General features: G+C 37.3%; 1 protein-coding gene across 4 annotated transcripts in view; it reads left to right on the top strand.

The window, feature by feature from the left end:
* LOC147400623 (protein ZINC INDUCED FACILITATOR 1-like) overlaps positions 1–19,075 on the top strand; it is a 106,659-nt gene extending 87,584 nt beyond the window's left edge. For 2 of the 4 annotated variants that reach the window (XM_086446384.1, XM_086446387.1), the window contains exons 14-17: positions 17,131–17,175; positions 17,279–17,367; positions 17,528–17,571; positions 18,615–19,070. In XM_086446384.1, coding sequence (XP_086302510.1) covers positions 17,131–17,175; positions 17,279–17,367; positions 17,528–17,571; positions 18,615–18,706 — 270 coding nt within the window. In that variant the 3' untranslated portion in view covers positions 18,707–19,070. Of the gene's footprint in view, positions 1–17,130; positions 17,176–17,278; positions 17,368–17,527; positions 17,572–18,459; positions 18,561–18,614 lie in introns of those variants that run through there. The other 2 variants (XM_086446386.1, XM_086446385.1) reach the window with 2 other exon arrangements.
* Positions 19,076–21,518: the final 2,443 nt, after the last annotated feature.

Here is a 21,518-nt window from a genome sequence, read left to right as displayed (position 1 = left end):
CAATCATTATCTGTTCAGCTTGATCTTCATCAACACACGACAAGTGAATCCCATCATAAGATCTTTTGTATAAGCTTCCTGCGCACAGGATAAATTGAGATGCTAATCTTAGTAGGGTCTGTCGTTCTTTCCTCGATGCTTCTTCCGGGAATTCTTGTTTTTCCAACACTTTCCTTATGTCTGTGTACCATGGCTTTCCATCGGGTAGTCGAGTAGCAATGTTGATTTGATGGCAGTACGCGGGTTTATTTTGACTTCAACAGTGATCGGTCTCAATTCCATGCCAGGGGGCAAATGGATCATTGAAGATAAAGTTGCTAAGGAGTCAGCAAATCTGTTATCCTCCCTTGACACAGTGCTGGAATAGGATAGCTTTAAACTTACTGACTAAGTTTAGCAAATACTCATGATAGGGTTTCAACTTTTCATCCCTAGTCTTCCATTCTTCCAATGACTGATGTATGACCAAAGCTAAATCCCCGAAAACTTCAATTTCTGTAATACCTAAGTTCAAAGTAGCTTTGAGCCCTGCGATGCACGCCTCATATTCAGTCGTATTATTAGTGTTCGAAAAGGTTAATTAATAGCGATAGGAAAATGGCACCCTCCTTCTATAACTGCCACGAACTGCCCTATTCCCATTTTGATTGGCCGCTCTATCAAAGTATAACTGCCATGTTTGGTTCTGCAGTTCTTCTTTAACGTGTAAGATGTTCTCATCTGAGAATTGATCGACAGGCCTTATTCCTTCTACTACAGGGTGATCTGCCAAGTATTCTGCTACAGCTCTCCCCTTGATGGATTTCTGCGTAACATGCGTGATGTCAAACTCTGATAGCAACAATAACCATCGTGCGGTTCTCCCTGTCAATGCCGGTTTCTCAAAAAGATACTTGAGAGGATCCATCCGAGATAATAGGATAATTGAATGAGACAGCATATAATGCCGGAGTCTTTGAGTAGCCCATACCAATGCTAAGCAGGTTTTCTCAAGGATGAATATTTCGTTTATACTCTAACATCTTCTTACTGATGTAGTAGATGGCTCTTTCTTTGCGCGTATCTTTGTCATACTGTACAAGCATGCACACCCATAGCTTCTTCTGTGACTGATAGATAAAGAAGAAGTGGTTCGTCCGATGTAGGTGGGACCAAAATAGGTGGGTTTGAAAGATACTCCTTGACTTGATCGAAAGCCTTTTGACATTGCTCATTCCAAACTGTTGGTTCATTCTTCTTGAGAAGCTTGAAAATAGGTTCGCATTACGTTGGTGAGTTGAGCGATGAACCTGCTAACATACTGGATTTTCCCAGAAAACCTCGAATTTGCTTTTCAGTCTCGGGAGGCGGCATCTCTTGGATAGCTTTAATCTTTACAGGGTCTACTTCGATTCCTCTCTGACTGACTACAAATCCCAACAGCTTTCCAGAAGTTACTCCGAATACACATTTCTGTGGGTTGAGGCGGAGTTGGTACTTTTGAATCCTTATGAGAAATTTTTCTAACGCTGTGTAACATGCCCTAGTCGTTCTTTGGATTTGACTATCATATCATCTCTACATAGACTTCGACCTCTTTGTGTATCATGTCATGTAGTAAAGTCGTGGCTGCTCTTTGATAGGTAGCTCCAGCGTTCTTCAAACCAAAAGGCATGACCTTGTAGCAGAAGGTCCCTCACTGTGTGATGAACGACGTCTTTTGCATATCTCAAGGATCCATCTTTATCTGATTGTACCCTGAAAATCCATCCATGAAGGACAACAACGCTGTCCTGTCTGTGTTGTCTACTAGAACATCTATGTGTGTGGTAAAGGGAAACTATCTTTTGGGCTTGCTTTGTTTAAGTCTCTAAAATCCACACACATTCTAACTTTTCCATCCTTTTTTGGCACCGGGACGACATTGGCAATCCACTCAGGGTATTCTACCACTTCCAAAAATCCAGCGTTAATCTGCTTCGTAACTTGTTCTTTGATTTTCAAAGTCCATTCCGGCTTCATACGTCGAAGTTTCTGTTTGATTGGTCGAGCATCAGGATACAACGGAATCCGATGTTGGACAATATCTGTGCTTACTCCCGGCATATCCTCGTAAGACCACGCGAACACGTCTTTGAACTTTCTGAGTAAATCTACTATCCCTTTGCGTTCATCGGGAGATAAAATGACCCCTATACGAATTTCTTGAGGACTTTCTTTTGTTCCGAGGTTGATAACCTCTACTTCCTCTATTAGAGGTTGAGCTTGACGTTCCTCTTCTTGTTTAAGTAATTTGATTATTTCAGGGGGAGGTTCTTCGTCAGAAAACTCTCCCTCCGAAGCCAGATTATTAGTTGAATTATTATTGCGCTCGGGGTAATCAAAAATTTCTTTAATTTCATTGAAAAGAGATGGGGTAACAGGACTCATTGCAGACTAGATAGACTCACTCGACTCAACAGGAAAAATAGACTCCCTAGAAGCAACAGACTCAGCAGAAACAACTAACTTACTTGACTCAACTGGCATGTCAGACTGAACATGACTAATGGGACCGACAGACCCAGCCTTGACATGCACACAGGACTGATTACATGATAATTTGATAGAACCCCAACAGCGGGTTTGATTACAGACTGAGGATTTGGAATCCCTTTCTCAACCGACAACACTAAAATACTATGGTCTTCAATGAATAGCTTATCGATGTTGAGGGAGTCTAGATCGAACTGCCAGTCTTCAACTTTCTTCTCCTTAACTTCTATGCTTGCTCCCTCTTCAGGCCATTCCATACCAAAGAAGATTTCAAACCCCAGCAGTCGAGTAACAGTGATGTGATCGATAAAAGGCTCTGGGAACCCACAGTAGCGGAAGTCTTCTCCTTCTTTCACAAAATAACCATTGAGAGTCTTTCGATAGGGCTTCATTTTGATGAGATCTACGGTACGCCTTTGCCTTTTAGCGATGGTCTTATCCCGTTTTGTCTTCCAGTATTGGGCCCAATCTTCCTTAGTAGGCTTATACCTAGTCTGAATGTGTCGATGCCTCTTAATCATTGGTGCCTCTTTAATACTTCCTCTTTTGCTGCCTTGCGACCTAAGCCATACCAGGGAAGAATCTCATTTTCTTGAATATATTGGCCATGCAACAATTATAGGTATTTTCCATTGGAAAATACTCTTCCATGGCTTGATCCCATTGGACTGAGCATATTTTTTCAAATTTGAACCCACTGAGCTCTACTCCCTGTTGTTCTGGTTGAATTTCGAGCAACAGCTCATCCTTAGCTTCAGTACTATTTATTATCCCTACAATTTTAGCATCTCCATGAAGAGTAATTACCAGCCCATCCTTGATAAATTTGACCTTCTGGTATAGTGTAGAAGGGATGGCTTTGGTCTGGTGTAACCATGGTCTCCCTAACAGTAAATTGAAAGAAGACTGGATATCAATAACTTGAAATTCCACAGGAAATTCAGCTATGCCTGTGGACAGCCGAAGGTGCAAAATTCCTAGTACATCTCTCTTGGTGTTATCATAAGCTCTAACACCTTGATTAGTAGGTTTGAGATCTTCAGCCTTAAATCCGAGACAAGTAGCCGTTTTCAGCGGGCAAACGTTCAGTGCACTCCCGTTATCAATCAAAACTAAAGGTACCCTCATTCCGTTACAGTTAACTGTAATGTGCAGCGGCTTAGTATGGCTTGCCCCTTCTTTTGGGAGATCTGAGTCCAAGAAGGATAGAATATTTTCCACGTAAGTTGCCCCCACTATACTGGCTAGCTGATCTGGGAAAGTATCAAGGGAGACTTGGGCTGTGTTTAGTGCTTTGAGAACTGCCTCCCTATGAGCAGTGGAAGCCATGAGTAAACCCCATACTGAGATATTAGCCCCTGATTTTTTCAACTGTTTGATCACGGAGTTATCCTCTTCGATGCTTTCCTTAGTGGGATCATCTCCTTCTTTTCTTGTCAGGGCTGCAGGATTATCAACACAGAGTTCTTGTAGCTTAAAAACTCTTCCCCCTCGAGTCATATGTCTAACTTCATCACAGGAAATGGGGAAAGGCTTATCTTCCTCAGTCAACAAGTATGGATCTTCGGCTGTCAAAGGTTCAGGGTTTCTTAGATTCATTTGGGCCAACAGGTAACTAGTGAACGCGGGACTATCGTAACGAGGCGGGGATAAACAATAGGTATCATCCGAGGTTAAATCGAATGGTCATGTTGTGGTAAAAACCTCATAAGTGAAGGCTATCCCGGCAAGGGGGTAACTGGGCGGTTTAACTTGGATGGATGGATGAGAGAAACAGGGTCGAATGATAATGGGGTGTGAGAAACCATATTCAGGGTTGGTGGAGGTTGATAAGCAGGTAGTGGATTTGTGGTGACATTTGGTGGGCTAGGGATGGTGACCTTTTTGTTGTCGATAAGGTTTTGAATGGCATGGCGCAAGGTGATACAACGATCCGTGTGATGGCCAGGATTTTGATGGAATTCACAGAACACGTTAGCATTGTGTCCAGCTGGCAAGGGATTAGGTAAAGGTCGGGGTTGGATAGGAGTAAGAAGCCATTTTTTCATCAATTTGTGAAGTATTACAGTGAGACTCATCCCTAGATTGGTGAACTGACGTGGAGCCCGAGGTTGACTTGGGTGAGCTTGGTTATTAGTCCGGGCTGGGGGTTGAGCTGGGGTAACTGAGGTATTGGCGATGTAAGTATGGTTGATGTTGGGTTTGGGTACATATGGTTTCTTAGGCCTGTTATCTGAGGGGTTAGAAAGGATCCCAGAGGCAAATGCATCCTCAAGTTGGCTCCCGGCTTGCAACAAGGATTCAAAGGTAGGGAGGTATTGGGCCACTAGGTGTTGAGCATATCCTTGGGAGAGATTCTTTAGGATAATTGCTACTTGTTCCTTCTCCGAAGGTCTATCCCACATTTGAGAAGCCTTGGCCCTCCAGCGACCAATGAAATCAGTGAATGTCTCCCCATTTTCTGTTTAGTTGCTTCCAGATCCCTTCTTGAAGTCTCAATCTCGGTACTGTACTTTACTGATGCCAGAAGGCCTTTGACATGTTTTCCCATGAACCCACAGTAACTGGATCTTGAGACATTAACCAACGTAGTGCAGATCCCGATAGAGTCCTTTGGAACAATAATGTCATCTGTTCGTCGCTGAGTCCCATAGTGCGCATGTTGGTAACATACACCTTAAGATGTGTTTTTGCACACCCTGTCCCACTGAACTTGTCCATTTCAGGCATCACAAACTTTTCTGGCAAATGGATCCTAGGGATGCGATTCAAAGCTTCAATGCCTGCTGTGATTTCATCAATACCCTTTATACTCTTCATAGTGGACTCCAATTGAGACATTCTATTAGATAACGCCGGATTCTCATCAACATACTCTTCGTCTCCGTCGAGCTCAAAAACTTCATGTGGACGTTTCTCTTCAACTTTTTTCCCTTTTGGATCATCTAAAGGAATTCCTGTCGATTCCGAGGTCTGTTCCAACATTTCCACTTTACCTTTTATATTGCTGATATCATTGGCAAAGGCTGCCAAGATCTTACGGATCTCTGTGAGCTCAGATTCTGAAGCCATCTCTGCTTATTGACTTGGTACTGTGGTTCTTTCTAACCGACTGGACTTACGACTCCAACTAGGAGGTGGACGCTTGAGTTTGGGCGCAATCCTATATGACCCCATCAAAGGTAGATTTAGTCAATTTCGGTATTAACCCCTTGATAACATTTTAAGAATCATTTTATTGAGGTTTGTGCACCAATCCATTAATTAATCCATTCACACAATGAGTATTTGAAAAGAAAATAAATATCCATTCGAAAAGAAAGATAGTTTTATTGAAAACGATAAACAATATGTTCTTATTTAAACATCTTTCAACAAATTTTTTTTGAACTATTTTTACATGAACGCTTGGCTTTGTCTTGATGGTCATCAGGATTGCTGTCAGGCTTGACCCTCTTGGCTCTAACAACTTGCTCTCTGAATTCTGCTGGTCCGTCTGGATACCCTAAGGTGCGCTTGTTCCAAGCTTTCTCAATGAGGTGTACTAACTTTTCAGTTAAAGGCTCGGGGGAAAAGAAGGCTTTATGCTGAGGTAAGGATAACTCTGTAGGTACATCGTACTGTTCTGGGATCAGATTAGGATGGTAAAAAGATGTTTCTTCTAAATCAATCAGACGGACATAGTAGGATCCTTTGGTTCCTAGAACAGGGGGATCAGTCATCCACCAAGGGCACCTAAAATCGATATGACAGGCGAGGCGAGAGTCTAACCATTTACTCCAAGCTTTGACTGAATTGTGACGCACTAACAGGTTTCTCTTGGAAAAATATTCTGGGCCATATTCGAGGTTTGAGGGAACCTCTACGATTTTGAGACGATCACAAAGCCACATATAGAGTAGGTAGGGGCTTCCCTTGAAGCTTTCTCGCTCACCATTTTTTATGGCATCTAATCCTGAGAAGGTTTCAGCTAGGATGAGAGGTACTGGGTTGGCTTTCCTTGAGAGCTGAGACGCTATATCTATGAAGGACTCAGGGATAGTTTGGCCATCACTATTGGAGGTCAGTATGTATTGAGCTAGGATTCCTAAGCACAACCGATAGTCTCTAGTGGCTCACCAAGCTTCGGGTTTTACATTGATAGGGTGACTACGGGAGCGATACGGGCCCAGTAAAGGTACTAAGTTCAATCTCCCATCATTGACTAAGACCTTGGCTTCTTCCTTGGAAATATTTAGCCCTGTGGCGAGTTCGCCAGAATATCCGGTCTTCAATGAGGGCCTGACTAGGGGTCCTGAAGTGGATATCCTCATGATGCCGCAATAATCCTCGTGAGTAGGGCATAAATGCATGTACCCCATATGGAATATGTGAAGATAGGGGTTCCATCGCTTAGCCATAGCATGTAAGAGGTTCCAGTCGATCTCAAACTCATGGAAGTAAAGAGCACTCCTCAACATGAATCTCCCAAAATTGATCTTCTCTATAGGGTGCATTCCTATGATGGTTGTTTTGACTAACTGATCGATTGGGTTATCGCCGGCGGCTAACATCCTGGTTTGACACAAAAGGGTATTTTAGTATTCTTCCAATGGTCCATGTAAGAGATCAATTTATTTTCTTTTGGAAAATTTTAGTCTTATGGAAAATATTTTCTGGAAAATATATTTTCTGGAAAATGTTTCTTCTAAAGAACACTTCTTTTGGAAAATAATTTTTTTTTGAAAAATATTTTCTTTTTTCTTCTTTGAAAATTTGATTTCCATTTTGATTTAACTGGCCCGGTCCATCATGATTGTTGAATCGAGATGGACTGGGTCATTATTGTAAGAGAATGGATTCTTTACTGGGTCGGTGCACCCATTTTAATTTTCAAAAATAAAATTTCTTTGATCCTTGAGGACAATCATGCACTTTGATCTCATCATTCACATCACTCACATACATTCATCCAACAACAGGCATTCATTCAATAAACAACCCGGGAACACCCACGATAAGTTCGAGTCGTGACCTATGGGGAAGGTTTCTAAACTCTAGGCTTACTACATGCAATGCATTTTTATCTAGCCACCCTTGCCCAAGCACACCTATATACTTTTCGATACGTGGTGACTTGGTTTGATATACCGTATAGGTGATAATCTAAAACCTCAATTCACTTCTTTGAAGCCAAAAACAGCCAGTTTGATCTCCAGTTAAGAGGTGGCGCACAATGCTGAACAAGGGCCCACTTAAATACCTCTCGTCTAGAATAGACGTAGTCTATCCCCCTCGTACAGTAGGGTACAGTGGGGCAAGATCTTGCTTAGGCACCGGTTTTGACTAAGAAGTGCAATTGATATACTTAGATTACCTTTTATACCTACGGGTACGAGTCAAGAGTTGTAACTTTCATAAATGGTTTGGCATCCCACGAGGGGACCGATCACGTACTAGTACTACATTGGCAATCGGGACATGTGACTGTGTGGCTCACAATAGGACAAAGGCTCAGGTCGCCCCAGCCTGGGTGCATCAATATGTCTCTCAGAATCACCTGATCAGACGGTATTGATGCCCCAGTTCGATATACCCTACGGTACGTGACTGGAGTTGTGGGTTTCGTGAATGACGTCGCATCTCCGAAGAGACCAGGCCACGCACTAGTGCCACGTTGGCTAAATGGGACGTGTAAGTGAGTAAAGCGGTAAACGTGCATGTGGTGTGTGCAAAACAAGGTGGGGTGTGCCCGGGGCCTTTTCCAAACAAATGGGCCCATGGGTCCAATTAAACCAATCATACACTTAATCGAAACCAAAATCATTCAAATCATATGAATATTCAATTAAAATCAACACCACTCAACTCATATGAATATTTAATCGAGATCAATCACTATTCCAATTGCATAAGCACATTAAGTATATCAAGCACACATATCCATGTTAGAATCAAATATTTAATCCGGCATTACTTCATTATGTATGTTGATCGCGGGTCACTTTGAGTGATTCTAAATTAATCAAAATTTCCGAAGAATATGAAATTGAGGGTTAAATTGCCGAGATGATGAATAATGAAATTCAATTTTTATTTTTTATTCTATTTAAAACTTAACGTTTTATTATTTTTTTTAGAGGAAATGCTGATGTGTCCGAAGGGTATTTATTACTATTCTCACAAATCTAATGTGAGATGCGCATATAATCATAGATCTGATTTTCTCGTGATATGCGTAAGAGTAAATCGAAGTTGTGTAGGCACGTCCACGTTAGAATTGCGAAAATCACCAAACACTACTAGAAGCCTTCTCCATGTAAATCCGAACTAAAAAACTTAAGAGAGTATTAAGAAGGTAAAACCATTCTTCTCACTTCCCTTGTACTGTTCAGGAACATGAATTAATAATTTTGATGCGATCACTCCAAAGTCCAACCCCACGGAACCAATGAAATCCGAATTATAAGAGCTTCCGATTGTTCCGAAAGTGCAGAAATTCCTCAACAAATTTAGATTGGAAAGAGACACAAACAAACTCCAAATCAGGACGTTGAATTTCGCAATGAATTTAACTTTCAACCCCGATCGAAACAAACAGGAAAAAAAACGAAAGCTGGATACATCATTTTGATTATTAAAGTATCTTAAGATACTAATCCAAACCGCTTCATTCGATTCTCAAACCTGCAGGTAAAGTCACTTTAGCTTAATCTGAAAAAAAAACCTTAACAGTAAACTCTAAAATTCCTTTCGACAGATGACCAGAGAGACCATCGCTTGAAGGAATCTCAAAACCGAATCGATTTGATCTAATTATCTGCAATGGTAAGAAAAGCAAGAATCAGGATGGGAGGTTTGATTCGATTGGATTCTGATTTGAAGCCGTCGGTCTCAATGAAAACGAAGAGATCTGAGCAAAACAGTGGAGGAGCCATCAAGTTGAAGCTCCATACCACTCCATTGGAGGAAGCCGATCGAGTTGGTTAGGTTCAACGATTCTAAATCTCACGTCTCTAAATCCGATGAGATCAGAAATCTTCTTCAAACCTCAATAGCCTTAAAACCGATTAGAGTGGATGGTTCAATCGGATAGAGAGAACAGACCGGTCGATTTCTATTGAGGATGCGAAGAACACGATTGAAAACATCTTAAGCAAATGGCGTGAGGTTGAAAGCACACTCAAACGTCCAAGCTTTGGGTCGTTTGAGCTTCGCAAAACCGAAAATATGGGTTTGAAACCCTTGAGCAGTTGATCTTGAGTCTCTGTTGGGACTGATAGAAACGAATGGGGAAGAAGGCTTCTTTTGATTAAAACGCTGGATAATAAAAAAAATGGGTTTTCGCTTATGGCACCCCATTGAAATTCGTTAGACTTAAAAGCTCACATTGCTTTATACTTGGGGCACACCAAAGGGGGCTGCTGTTGGCAGAAACTTCAAATTTTTTTTTTTTTTTTTTTTTTAAGATAAAATCCATGTGCTGTCAATGGGCAGCACATCTTGCCAAACAAAAAACAAAATTTTCCCTCTTTCTTTTGTTTTTTTTTTTAAAAAAAAACACATTATGGAATAACATCATTTACGTTCCTCTAACATTGTTTGTTATCCAAAAATGGATCGACATAGCTTAAAGAAAGGAAGAAAAAAGGAGAAAGAAAAAAAGAAACCTTTTTGATTTCATTATTCCATCATCATTAATCTGCCCTCAATAATATCATTCTTTAAAATTTAATGTTATTTAAAGTCACCCTAAGCAACACTCGATCGAACTATAAAGAAAACATGCCACATTAAAGTACCTGAAATTAAATAGAAATTAATGATTGGGTAGATAAAAAAGGTAACCAGACGATAGTAATAAATTATCTAAAAATTAAATATAAAAAAGAGCAAGAAACAAATAAAGTCTAGGTCAATGGCAATATTCCCATACTTGGGGTTTTTCAAGTTTGATCCTCAATGTCCCCAGTGGAGTCGCCACTGAAAGCGCCCTCGATTCGCAGGGTGCGCGGATCCGCTTTTGACCCTTGAGGTTTGGGAGTCGCCACCTAGTTATTACGGTCTAGGAACCGATCAATGACTCTAAACGGATAAAAACTAATCTAAAACCAAAAAAACTGAATTCGGGGATCATGTTACGGGATTGGAAGGTGTTAGGCACCAACCCCGCCCGGCCAAAGCCGGTCTCTACTAAATTCCCAAGTAAATTACATTGCTATAACCTAGATAAAAATAAATAAAAATAAAAATTTACCTTTCCGATAGCAAGGACTTTGTTCCCTCAGATCTGACAAAAAGAGCTCCTTGTACCGTGCTCCCTTGCTTCATTCTGTCTCCGGATTTGACTTCGGATCTCCTAGACCGAGGTATCTCCTTACTTTTGGATCTGAACTCTTCAAGTTTGTTGCGGATTTGGGGGTGTTTTTTGAAGACTTTTAGGCGTTTCTTATGCTAAAATCGAAGGGGGGATGTTAGGTAAGGAGTTGGGGCTCCAAAACTAGGGTTTATGGGGGGCTAGGGGAGCTTCTAGACCTACTTCTCTTAGGGTTTATGATTTGATACGAAAATAGGGTGTGAGCACCTCTATTTATAGATGTTTTTAGGGGTTGATTTGGATAGAGTTAGTGTTTAATTAGAGATCTTTTATTAGAGTTGTGTTTTAGTTAGACTTATTTTAGGTAGAATTGTGTTTTAATTAGAGTTGTTTTAGGTAGAATTGTTTTTAAGTTAGAACTCTATTAGATAGAGTTATTAATCAATTATAATTCTATTATAACTTTTGGTCTTATTTGATTGACTTTTAATGTTTTGACTTTAGTCTTAATTGATTGACTTTTAATATTTTGACTTCAGTCTTGCTTAATTGACTTTAATTTTGACTTCAGTCTCACTTGATTGACTTTAATACCTTGACTTCAGTCTTGCTTGATTTACTTTTAATTTTGGAGAACCCCCTTCCATTATTTCTTTAATTCTTTGGACCCCCAAATGGAGGGGTCCTTAAAGAAATATCCCACGAACCCTCAACAATTTTACCCGAAAGTCCGATTGATCGATTTTTTAGGTTCAAATTTTTAAATTAATTTCATCAATGTTTAACTTTAATTATTTAATGTTTTATTTATTAATTTTGAATTTTTAATTATAAAAATTGTGAAATTACCGTTTTGCCCCCAGAGAGAACTTTTCACGTTTTAAGTCGGTTTTTAATGTTCTAGGATGTTTTAGAATCGATTTTTCGTAAGGAATTCAATGGAAATATTATTTTGTGTCATTTATAAAGTTTTTTGTGTGAAATGATTGTGAACTTTATGAGGGGCATTTTCGTAATTTTGTCGAATTCTTTTAAAATTGGTGAAATGATTTATTTGGTTTCGATTTGTTATTTTATGTGTTCGAGAGAGTTTTCCTAAGCGTAATGTAGGCTCTAGGGTTGTTTTGAGGTTAGGGATATTTTGGTAATTTGGTAATTTTTAGTGATTTTTATCGTGAAGTTTCTTTCTGGTCTGCAAGATGATGATTTCTATGTTTCTGGGGTCGTATTTTCCTAGCGTAGCGTAGTTTCTAAGGTTTTGTCAGTTCGAGATACCTCATCCGAATTTCTGAAACATATCTGGTAACAAAATAAAGTATTGGAATACACATCCATCATTGGGAATCATTGCAATCGGGTTGACGAGTTGATCAATCAGGCGGATGCGAAAATGGGGTGTCTACATCCTCAAAATGCAAGCAGTAAGGAAAGAGAAAAATGTTAGATCACACCTGAAATGGATTGGGCATTTATGTGCAAACTTTTGTTACAACTAATCTGAAAAAAGTAAAAGTTATGACAATGATAATTTTCGAAGCAAATTTTTTTTTTTTTTTTGCATAAAAGAAATACTACCTAAAATAAAAATAAAAACAACCTACTTCTTTCACACAGTTCCTACTTTAATAAAAAGAAATACTACAGACTCGCACACAATACAAGATGAAATTCACACAGTACTTTATGGGTTCCTATTAGACTAAACAGCTCCTAACTATTTCAAAGGGATAGCTTTAGCCTCTAATCTAGTTCTCTGAAATCAAAATCAGTCAGTTTAATCCCCAAATGAGCGGTGGTACATGATGCTGAGTAAAAGTACTCTTAAATCACCTCTTCGTCTAGAATAGACGTAGTCTATCCCCCTAGTACAGTAGGGTACAACGGGACAAGATTAGGTACTGACTTCGATCAAGAAGTATAAGAAGTACAACTCAGACTAACTTTACCTATTGAATTTGATGGGACTTATAGTCGAGTCTAATCAAATTTTAATTAAATTAAACTTGTGTGAATTAATTTCCTATAAGGGTAAGAGATCGGTGATGAAATCAGACTTTTATCTTATTCGTGTCATCCTTGTAAGGGTGTCTTTTTTACTAATGTGCAGTCGGAAGTGTACAATTAAATCACTCAAATTCAATACAGAAACCCACTTGCAAGAGAAGCGTGGGGGTTTTGAATTTTACCTCTCATTTTAAACAAGCATTGAGCAAGCTGAGTCGACTCGAGCCACCGACATCAAACTCGGTGTATGAACCCGAGGAGCCGAGACAGTTACGTTCCACTATCGTCCTCCCTTAATTCTATTTCAATCCGAGCCTTCTCAGAATAGTTAAAATTAAATTTTGAAAATAACTTAAAAACTTCTAAAAGAAAATTCTACTAAGTTCTACTTTAAACAAAATTAAATTTCTGTTCTTCGTTAAAGAATCGGATCCAGGTGGTGGAATAAAATTTTCCATCCACGTTGCTCCTCGTCGAATCCTTCGACTGAAAATAGAGGACAAACCAAAGTTAGAATTCCAAAAAAATTATATGTTCATTGAAATCCAAAAGTCTAAAGAAAGATTCAGCAAAATTTTGAAATGCGAGTCTCAAGGTTGGACTATGGCATCACAATTAACCTAGGCGCCACAAAAAAATTTTGATGAAATTGCCTCAAATTTTAGGGTTTTGTTCGTGTTGACTCCATGAATCCAGTGGTATTTTTTTCAAATTTTTCTAAAATAAAAATTTTGATCGATAAAAAATTTAATCAAATTTTTGGGTAAAAAAATGTTAGATTATACCATTGTCCCCAGCAACGACATCAATTTGTTCAAGCTGTAGATGATAATAAAATAAAGAACAAAAGAAAATCTTGGCAAGCAAAGGTCAAATCATAAAGACAACGTTAATCCAAAGTATTTTTACTTCTAATCCAATTCAAATTTATGTAATCAATTTAAAATAGTTTTTGAAAAAGATTTATCTAAAATAAACTACTAAAATAAAAACTTAAGAAAACGAGAAAGAAGTGTAGATCAATTGGATCCACCTTCACAAGTTTTATCAGTGATTTCTGATTCTCTATTTATCTTGATCCACTAAAAAAACTAATGTTTGTGGATCGAAAAATCAACCAGTTAAAATATAAACGAGATAAAAAATATGCAATAATTTAGGCTGAGATTATTAGGTAAACATTAACTATTCTCTGTAAAACATGGTTCTTATTGAACTTATCAAAGAAAAAGACTATCGAAACTTCAAAAATATTTAATATTCAACTTAATAATAAATACATACGCTATCACAATAAAACTATTAAGTCATTACGAGAACAGTAAAATACTAACAAATCTTGTTCAGGCTTCCTCAACCGATCTAACGAAGATTTAGTCAATAGTCATCACAAGAACAATAAAATAAAGAAAGCATGAAAATGACATGTAAAGATGAGAGAAAAAAAATTATCTTTATTACTTCTTGACTTGAAACCGATAGAACCTCCTTACAACTTTCATAAAACTAAAAAAGAAAGAAAATAAAAATCTAAAATTAAAATAATAGAAAAAGAGAAGTTGATCTCCAAGGAGATGAGAGAACCCTCCGGGGGAGATTGGAGATCCCTTACCCTTTAGTCTGGTCTCCTATTTATAGAGATGCCAGATTAGGATTTCTTAGGTAATTAAGATTTCGAAAATATTTCGTGATTACAAAAATATCAAAGCCTTACTTCAATACGAATGTCTTTCAGCCACCAAGCTTCAGTACGAATTTCGAAGCTTGACTTTCTTCGTTGATCGCGCTGTCGCCGTTAACCATGGCACCGCGAAAATTTTTTGGTCAATTAACTTGAATTTTAGTCCACAGTCTTATTTTGGATGTTAGATCATAGTGGTAACTTTGGATTTTCTCGATTCATCTTGAAACTTCGTGTATAATTCATATTATACGTAAATAACAGTAATTAGTTTCGAAATATATAATTTAATTGAAATCAATGATAAATATGGACTAACCATGCATTATGTCTAATGAAGGGATTTAATGTTCAATTTATTGATAAAGTCTATGTAATTAGGGATCTAGAAACGACTTTCTAGACCTTGATCAGTAGCTCATTCCAAAACTTCTAACCCATGTAGGACAAAACATTAGCACCCGAACAACTCCCCCCCCCCCCCTCCCACAACACACACATATATAGGGGGCATATCATGGGACATATGTAAAAACAATGATTTTTCAAAATATGAGTTAAAAGTTTCGGATTGAGCTGATTTTTTGTGAGGAAGATCTCTATGAAGAGAAGATCATCCTCACAAAAAATTGGCTGAATCTGAGACTTCTAAATCCATCAAAAGTGATTTACAAATTATTGGTAAAAAATCGACAGTCCACATTCTAAATCACTTTTGACGAGGTTAGAAACTTCAGATTGGGATGATTTTGTTTTAGGATGATTTTCTCATCATAGAGGTCATCCTCACAAAAAAAATTAGTTTAATCTGAAACTTCTAACCAATATTTTGAAAATTGATTGTAATTACATTATTTTTACATATGTTTTTACTTATGTCCCATGATCCGTCCCTATATATAGAGAGAGAGTATATGATTGGTTGAGGCTGGTATCCTATGATGGTTCACGTTGCCTGTGGGTTGATTTGGCTTTTGATGCTTATGGGGGAAATTGTTCATGTTTCGAGTCCAATGGTGTTCTATGGCAACGAAGCTGAAATTGCACCTACACTTACAGTTAATGAATGGATTAAGATGTCACTTATCATTTCATTTATCATAAGGTATGTGTTTACTAATATAAAAGAAGAAAAAAATGTGTGTTTGGGGAGGGGCATAAGATTTATTATAACAAACTAGACCAGAGACACGGAACCTATAAATTATACACATCTGGAGGTCAAATCTTGTGCTTAGTCTAACAAAAATACTGAGGTTAGTTTGACGTATATCCCGAAGCCATGTGGGAGAGTCAAAACAAGGAGTTTCAACGCCCTTCATTTAAATGGGACTTCTAAATCATCCTCTCAATCAAGAGAATTATGGAGTCTCTTCAAGGGAAAGGTTACTAATTAAAGGGCTGTAGAAGAATTTTCTCACTTGGAAAGGGAGGAAAGGCAAAAAAATGCCAGAGGACCACCATATATTGTATGGATGGAACATTTCAAAACTTGAGAAAAACAATGAGCTCTTTGAAGCCCAGGAACGCAGTCGTCAGATTTGCGATGAACCCCATTAACAAATTTTATGTCATTCTCTCTATTTTAGTCACTTCTTTGCTTCTCTTGGTGATTGTTGGTGTGTGTGATTGATTGCCTACTTCCAAGAATGACTATTTATTGGGGTAACCTTGTGAATGGATGGCATTCTGAATTTCACTCCCACAAAACCAATAAGGAGATCACAAAACTAAATGAAAAAATTTGACAATCCAACAATAAGATCAAATATGTTTTATGGAGTTGAATGTTGGACAATCAAGAAACATCATGTTCACAAAATGAGCATAAAATAGATGAGGATATTGAGATGGATGATTAGGACAATTAAAAATCAGAAATGAGTACATTCCAAGTAACCTAGAAATAGCCCCAATATGAGGAAAATAAGGGAAAGTCTATTGAGATGTTTTGGGCACATAAACAAAGATAATTTCCAAAACCTATTGCTGAAGTCTTTGGTTGTAACCAATAGAAGATGATTTAGAGAATAGAAGCAGAAGAAGGAGATAATAAGATAGTAGAAAAGGAGAAGAACTTAGTTGGTCCAGCCTCCTATCACATTATATTTATATTGAATGGGTAAAAACCCTAATTACAATCTATGGGTGCCTAAAGGACCAGAGACAACTTAAATAAAGCACAAAAAAAAGATCACTAAGAAAATATCGGGCGATTTATCGGAACTCATATGCGATCAATTGGTATTAAAGAGTCAATCGATCAAATATTAATTTCAACATCTATGAAGAGTTCTTTGATGCAAGTTGAAGGCCAAAATTGCGTGGAGGGAGGTTGTAAGAAAAGATATGACAATACATGCCTTTATGGAAGATTCATCTTTAGATAGAGTTGACAAATAAAATATGATTCATGCCAACGACCACAATATTTGTGATTAGGGAAAAGATGATGGTGTTGATGACAAGCACGTGCACAAACTTGCACACACTTTTGTATGTTAGCTTGATTTAGCATATCATCATTCTTCATAGAACCCATTCATTGAAATGATCTATATTTCACATGTTCTGGTTTACGTTATGGCCTTTTATTGAAGTGATGTTCCTCTTATAAGTGTTCTTAATTTATCAGACATTCGCAGTCACCGCGACATTAATTCTACAAAATAAAGCTGTGGTAATTTTTTCCTTCACTTTTTTTTCATTTTTTAAAGTGAAATTTATACCTCATTATTCTATCAAAACTTGTAGTCACTTACTTTTACCTAAAACTATAATAGGCCCAACACCAACGAGGAGCGGCATATGGTATTGCAGTGACTTTAATGTCTTTTGCTAAAGCATTTGGTCCAGCTGGAGGAGGTGCTCTGTAAGTATTCCTTGCATTGTGTGGGGCTTCATTAAATAGTACAATTGTGCTATGTGTTCGTACGAGAGCTAGATTACCATATATCATTTTATACATCATTGATGTCAATGAAGTAATTGTCAATTGTTTTAATTTATTTATGGCACTTTCATATTTGCAGCTTATCATGGGCACAAAAGCGTATGAATGCTTCATTTCTCCCAGGTATAAGGCTCTACTACCTGATTTGAACTCATTGGCAACACCTCAGTTTTTCGATGGGTTGAGATAGTACACAGTTTTGTACCAACAAACTGATTTCGAACCATATCAGCCTGGCATTTGTGGGCTTTCGAGATCTTCTAAAGTTCTCTCCAGGGTTTGAAATTGGCATAGTTTTGGCTCTGTTCCACGAAATTAGGGATCGGTAGGGTGAAAACCGGGAGAGAAGTTGGGGAAGTTTAGATGATCTCGAACCCCCACAACATATATTTACTTGAGTTGACTCAGTTTCTTTTCATCATCATCAACAAAGTCTTGAATTTCTTGTGTGAAGTTAAAAATGGTTGTTTTGAGGTTACAAAAGAGGTGTCTCTCTTTATAAGTTAGCTATTGAAGATCATTTTACTCTCTTATTTCTCTCAAAATTTTATATGGAATCAAAGTTGCATGATAGTGCTTAAGCTTATCTTTTTGTCATTTTTCAAAATACAATAAAGCTTTATCCTAACGATCTGGGTCAGTTAGATAAATAATGTTCCTTCTTTCTCCTTTATCCAAAGCCAAGTATTTTGTTATTGAGAATGAGTTCATATTTCTGCTTTCACCGTCTTCACCCAAGTTCATTTTGATCTTCTTCTCACATATTTAAAACTTTAATTTGAATATTTCTTCTAACTAAGACTGTAATAGGCCTTCGTTGAAAATGTCCAAACCATCTGAGCCGACTTTCTCTTAGTTTATCGCTTATTGGATCTATTCCTAAAATTTCTTGAATGCGTTCATTTCTAGTTTATCTTTCATAATCTTTCCACTTAGAAGCATAGCTGATCTTACCATCATCATATAAAATTTTTCTTTTAGTTTGATTGATATGCATTTGTTGTCACATAGTATTTCAGAAGTGCAACCTCCACTTTAACCATCTAGTTTTGATTCTAGGGGTAACATTATCCTCAATCTCCCCATTCTTAATCTGATATTCAGTGATGTTATATTATTGATATTCTTAATTAGATACTAAATGCAATTTTCTTGCGGTGATGCAGGTGTTCATGTAGTTTTCTTCATATTAAATGTGATTGGGGTGATTGGACTGTTAATGACCTTCAAACCATTTCTTGCTCTACCACCTGAGTAGATTGAAAAGCTAATCTAAAACCTCAGGTTTAAAATATTAACTTGAGATGATCAATTTGGGTAAACCAGGGTTAGATGCTAAGTTGGACCCAATATGGTACTACGATGCCCAGTTGTAAATTAGTATAATACCACCACAACTTCAGCCGTTGGATTAATCTATAATCATATCATGCTCTTTATCCAACGGCTGAGACGTAAGGTCCTCTCTTATTGAGCTAGTATTGTGTGTATTTGTTTGTATTGTATTTCCAGTTCTTGACCGGAATGTGCATAACTATATTGTTTAGCAATTGATTTTCAAACAGTGGCACTCTCGTCTCCAATTAAAAACCGAATTTTGCGGGTTTGGATCCCTTTAGTGGATTTGAATAAAAATGAGTTGGGTCTCCCTTCACCTTGGCCGGATATGGATTCATCTTTAGATCCATTTAAATCCGAATAATATATTACTTTGAAAATTATATTTTTAAATTTCTCAGCATATCCTTTTACTACTATTTTTCTATAATATGGATTCTTAGAAAATGAAAGGGTCATAATGACAAGACAAGGGAAGAAAATGCCAAGCATAAAAAGAGGCTAAATGACTCGTTAAAATCCGACCCGACCTGAATCAAACAATTCAAATTGGGTTGGGTCGGATTTGATTTTAGAAATGATACGGATATGGTTTGAGTATGTAGGATCTGAGTCAGATTTGGATTCAGACCTGGCTAAAAAATATCCGAACTAAGTATGGACTGCTCTAGTTTCTAGATTTGACCTGGCACTGGCCCATTGTATGCCATAAATTTAGATGGAAGTTGCTCATTCTATCTATAATAAATTTTAAATTGATTTCATGCCCCCTCTACATTTTATCTTTTGAGATACCTCACTCATTCATATTTTTCCAATTGATAACATGCCCCTCTTGGCATTCATCTTCCCTTATAGACTATAGAAGATGACTTCAATGCCATTCTCACCATCATCGTCATCGTCATCATCATCATCATAGATTTCATTATCGTTATACTCATCATGATGATCTTCATTAGCATCATCATCGTATCGTCTACATTTTTATCTTTTGAGATACGTCCTTATTTATATTTTCAAATTAATAACATGCCCTCTTGATCATGGTCTTCATAGTCACAAAATTCTCCGTAAAATTGTCCAAATTAGGAGTAAATCAATTATATTGATGATTTAATCAATTACCTCTCAATTAATCTTGGAATATTGTAACATTTTCACCTTTCACTTTCAAAATTTTATTTTTTCCAACATTCAAACATAAAAAAAAAAGATAGGTTTTGTAGAGATGCTAAAAACCATGGGGTTTGAGTAAGAAATCCAAAAACATATTTTGTATAGAGTCGTGATTATGGCACCTCCATATGCCCTCTGCTGTGGCATGCGATAGAGCCATAGATTTTTTTTCCCTTAGAATACACAACTATACATCCCCATAAATACATGCAGTTGTGTACCCCGAGAAAAATAATTTATGATTTTAGCACATGCCATGTCAGGGGGTGTATACGGTAGTCGTTTGTCAGACGGGGGCATCACAAAATCATTATTCTATTGTATAAACTCTTAAATTTTACTGAACAATTACCTAATCTGAACTTTGTCACTAGAGTCCAACTAGCCTTACTAATATAGTGAGGAAAAGAAGACCTTACTAAGCCCCATCCACCATTAAAAAAAAAAAGTGCATCGAGATTCATAGAACAAGTTAACAAATCTTTTTTAAAGGTGAATGAAGCTTAGCAAGGCATTTTTTTAGAAAAATGAGACTCGCATGAAGATTGAAAACATTTCTTATTTCCATGGTATACATCATTCACACATGACCAATTTGAGGAGATTGGGTCGACTCTTAGAATTCTTTATAAGAATTTAAGGGATTCAGATATCAGAGTGGGTGACCCATGTGACACTCTCATTGGTGCATTCTTGAAAAACAAACCCTTTCGATTAAAAACTAAAACTATGGTACTTGTGTACAACTTTGTCCTTTTTAAGGGTGACAAAAGCAATGCAATGTTTAAATTTTTAGAGCAATATTTAGGGTTCAACTATGCATTCTTCTAAAAGAAAGATAGTTGCTATTGGCACCCCCAAATTTTACTTATGACAATCCAATTAAAAATAAAGAATCCCCCCCCCCTCCCCGAAGGACAACTTTTCTTCTATGGGGGTGCTATAGAAATAGAAGGACTCTTTCCCGGTAAAGTCGATCCTTTTGTTCTTATTGGGCCTATTTCTCAGTTTTTGGGCCACTAGGCCGAAGCTAGGTTAACATGGACACTCATAACATGTCATGGAGTTGGTTGTGAAAGCCCATTAATAACCAGAAAAAAAAAAAATATATTTAAATTGCTTGTCAAGGAACACATTTTTTACTAGCTCTTATTCTCCCATTCTATAAGTGCACTTCCACAATTTTAAATGGAGTACGTTTAGCACTCATAGTTCATAAATGACAACCTATAAACTTGACAAAGATAGATCCCTGTCACAATGCATAGATTATGAAATTATATACTTTAAGAAAAATCATATACCTTTTTTATGATCTGTATCTTGAAGTTAGTTAGAAATTAAAATTAAATGTGTAGATGATTTTATTATGCATAATATGCAATATTTTTCGGTTAACAATTTATTAGAATAACATAAGGGTAATATTGTCAAAATAACTATTATGTATTAAAATTCTGTTTGTAATCAGAAGCTTTTAAATATGGTAAACAAACAATTTTTCCAGAACAAGATTTCAGAATTCAAAAAACAGAAACTAGATTCCAGACTTC

This window comes from Akebia trifoliata, chromosome 6 (genome assembly GCF_017979445.1).
Source record: "Akebia trifoliata isolate Shusen 1 chromosome 6, ASM1797944v1, whole genome shotgun sequence".
Lineage (NCBI taxonomy): Eukaryota > Viridiplantae > Streptophyta > Magnoliopsida > Ranunculales > Lardizabalaceae > Akebia > Akebia trifoliata.
The sequence above is the reverse complement of the archived record's forward strand: the minus strand, read 5'-3'. Positions and strand labels throughout refer to the sequence as shown.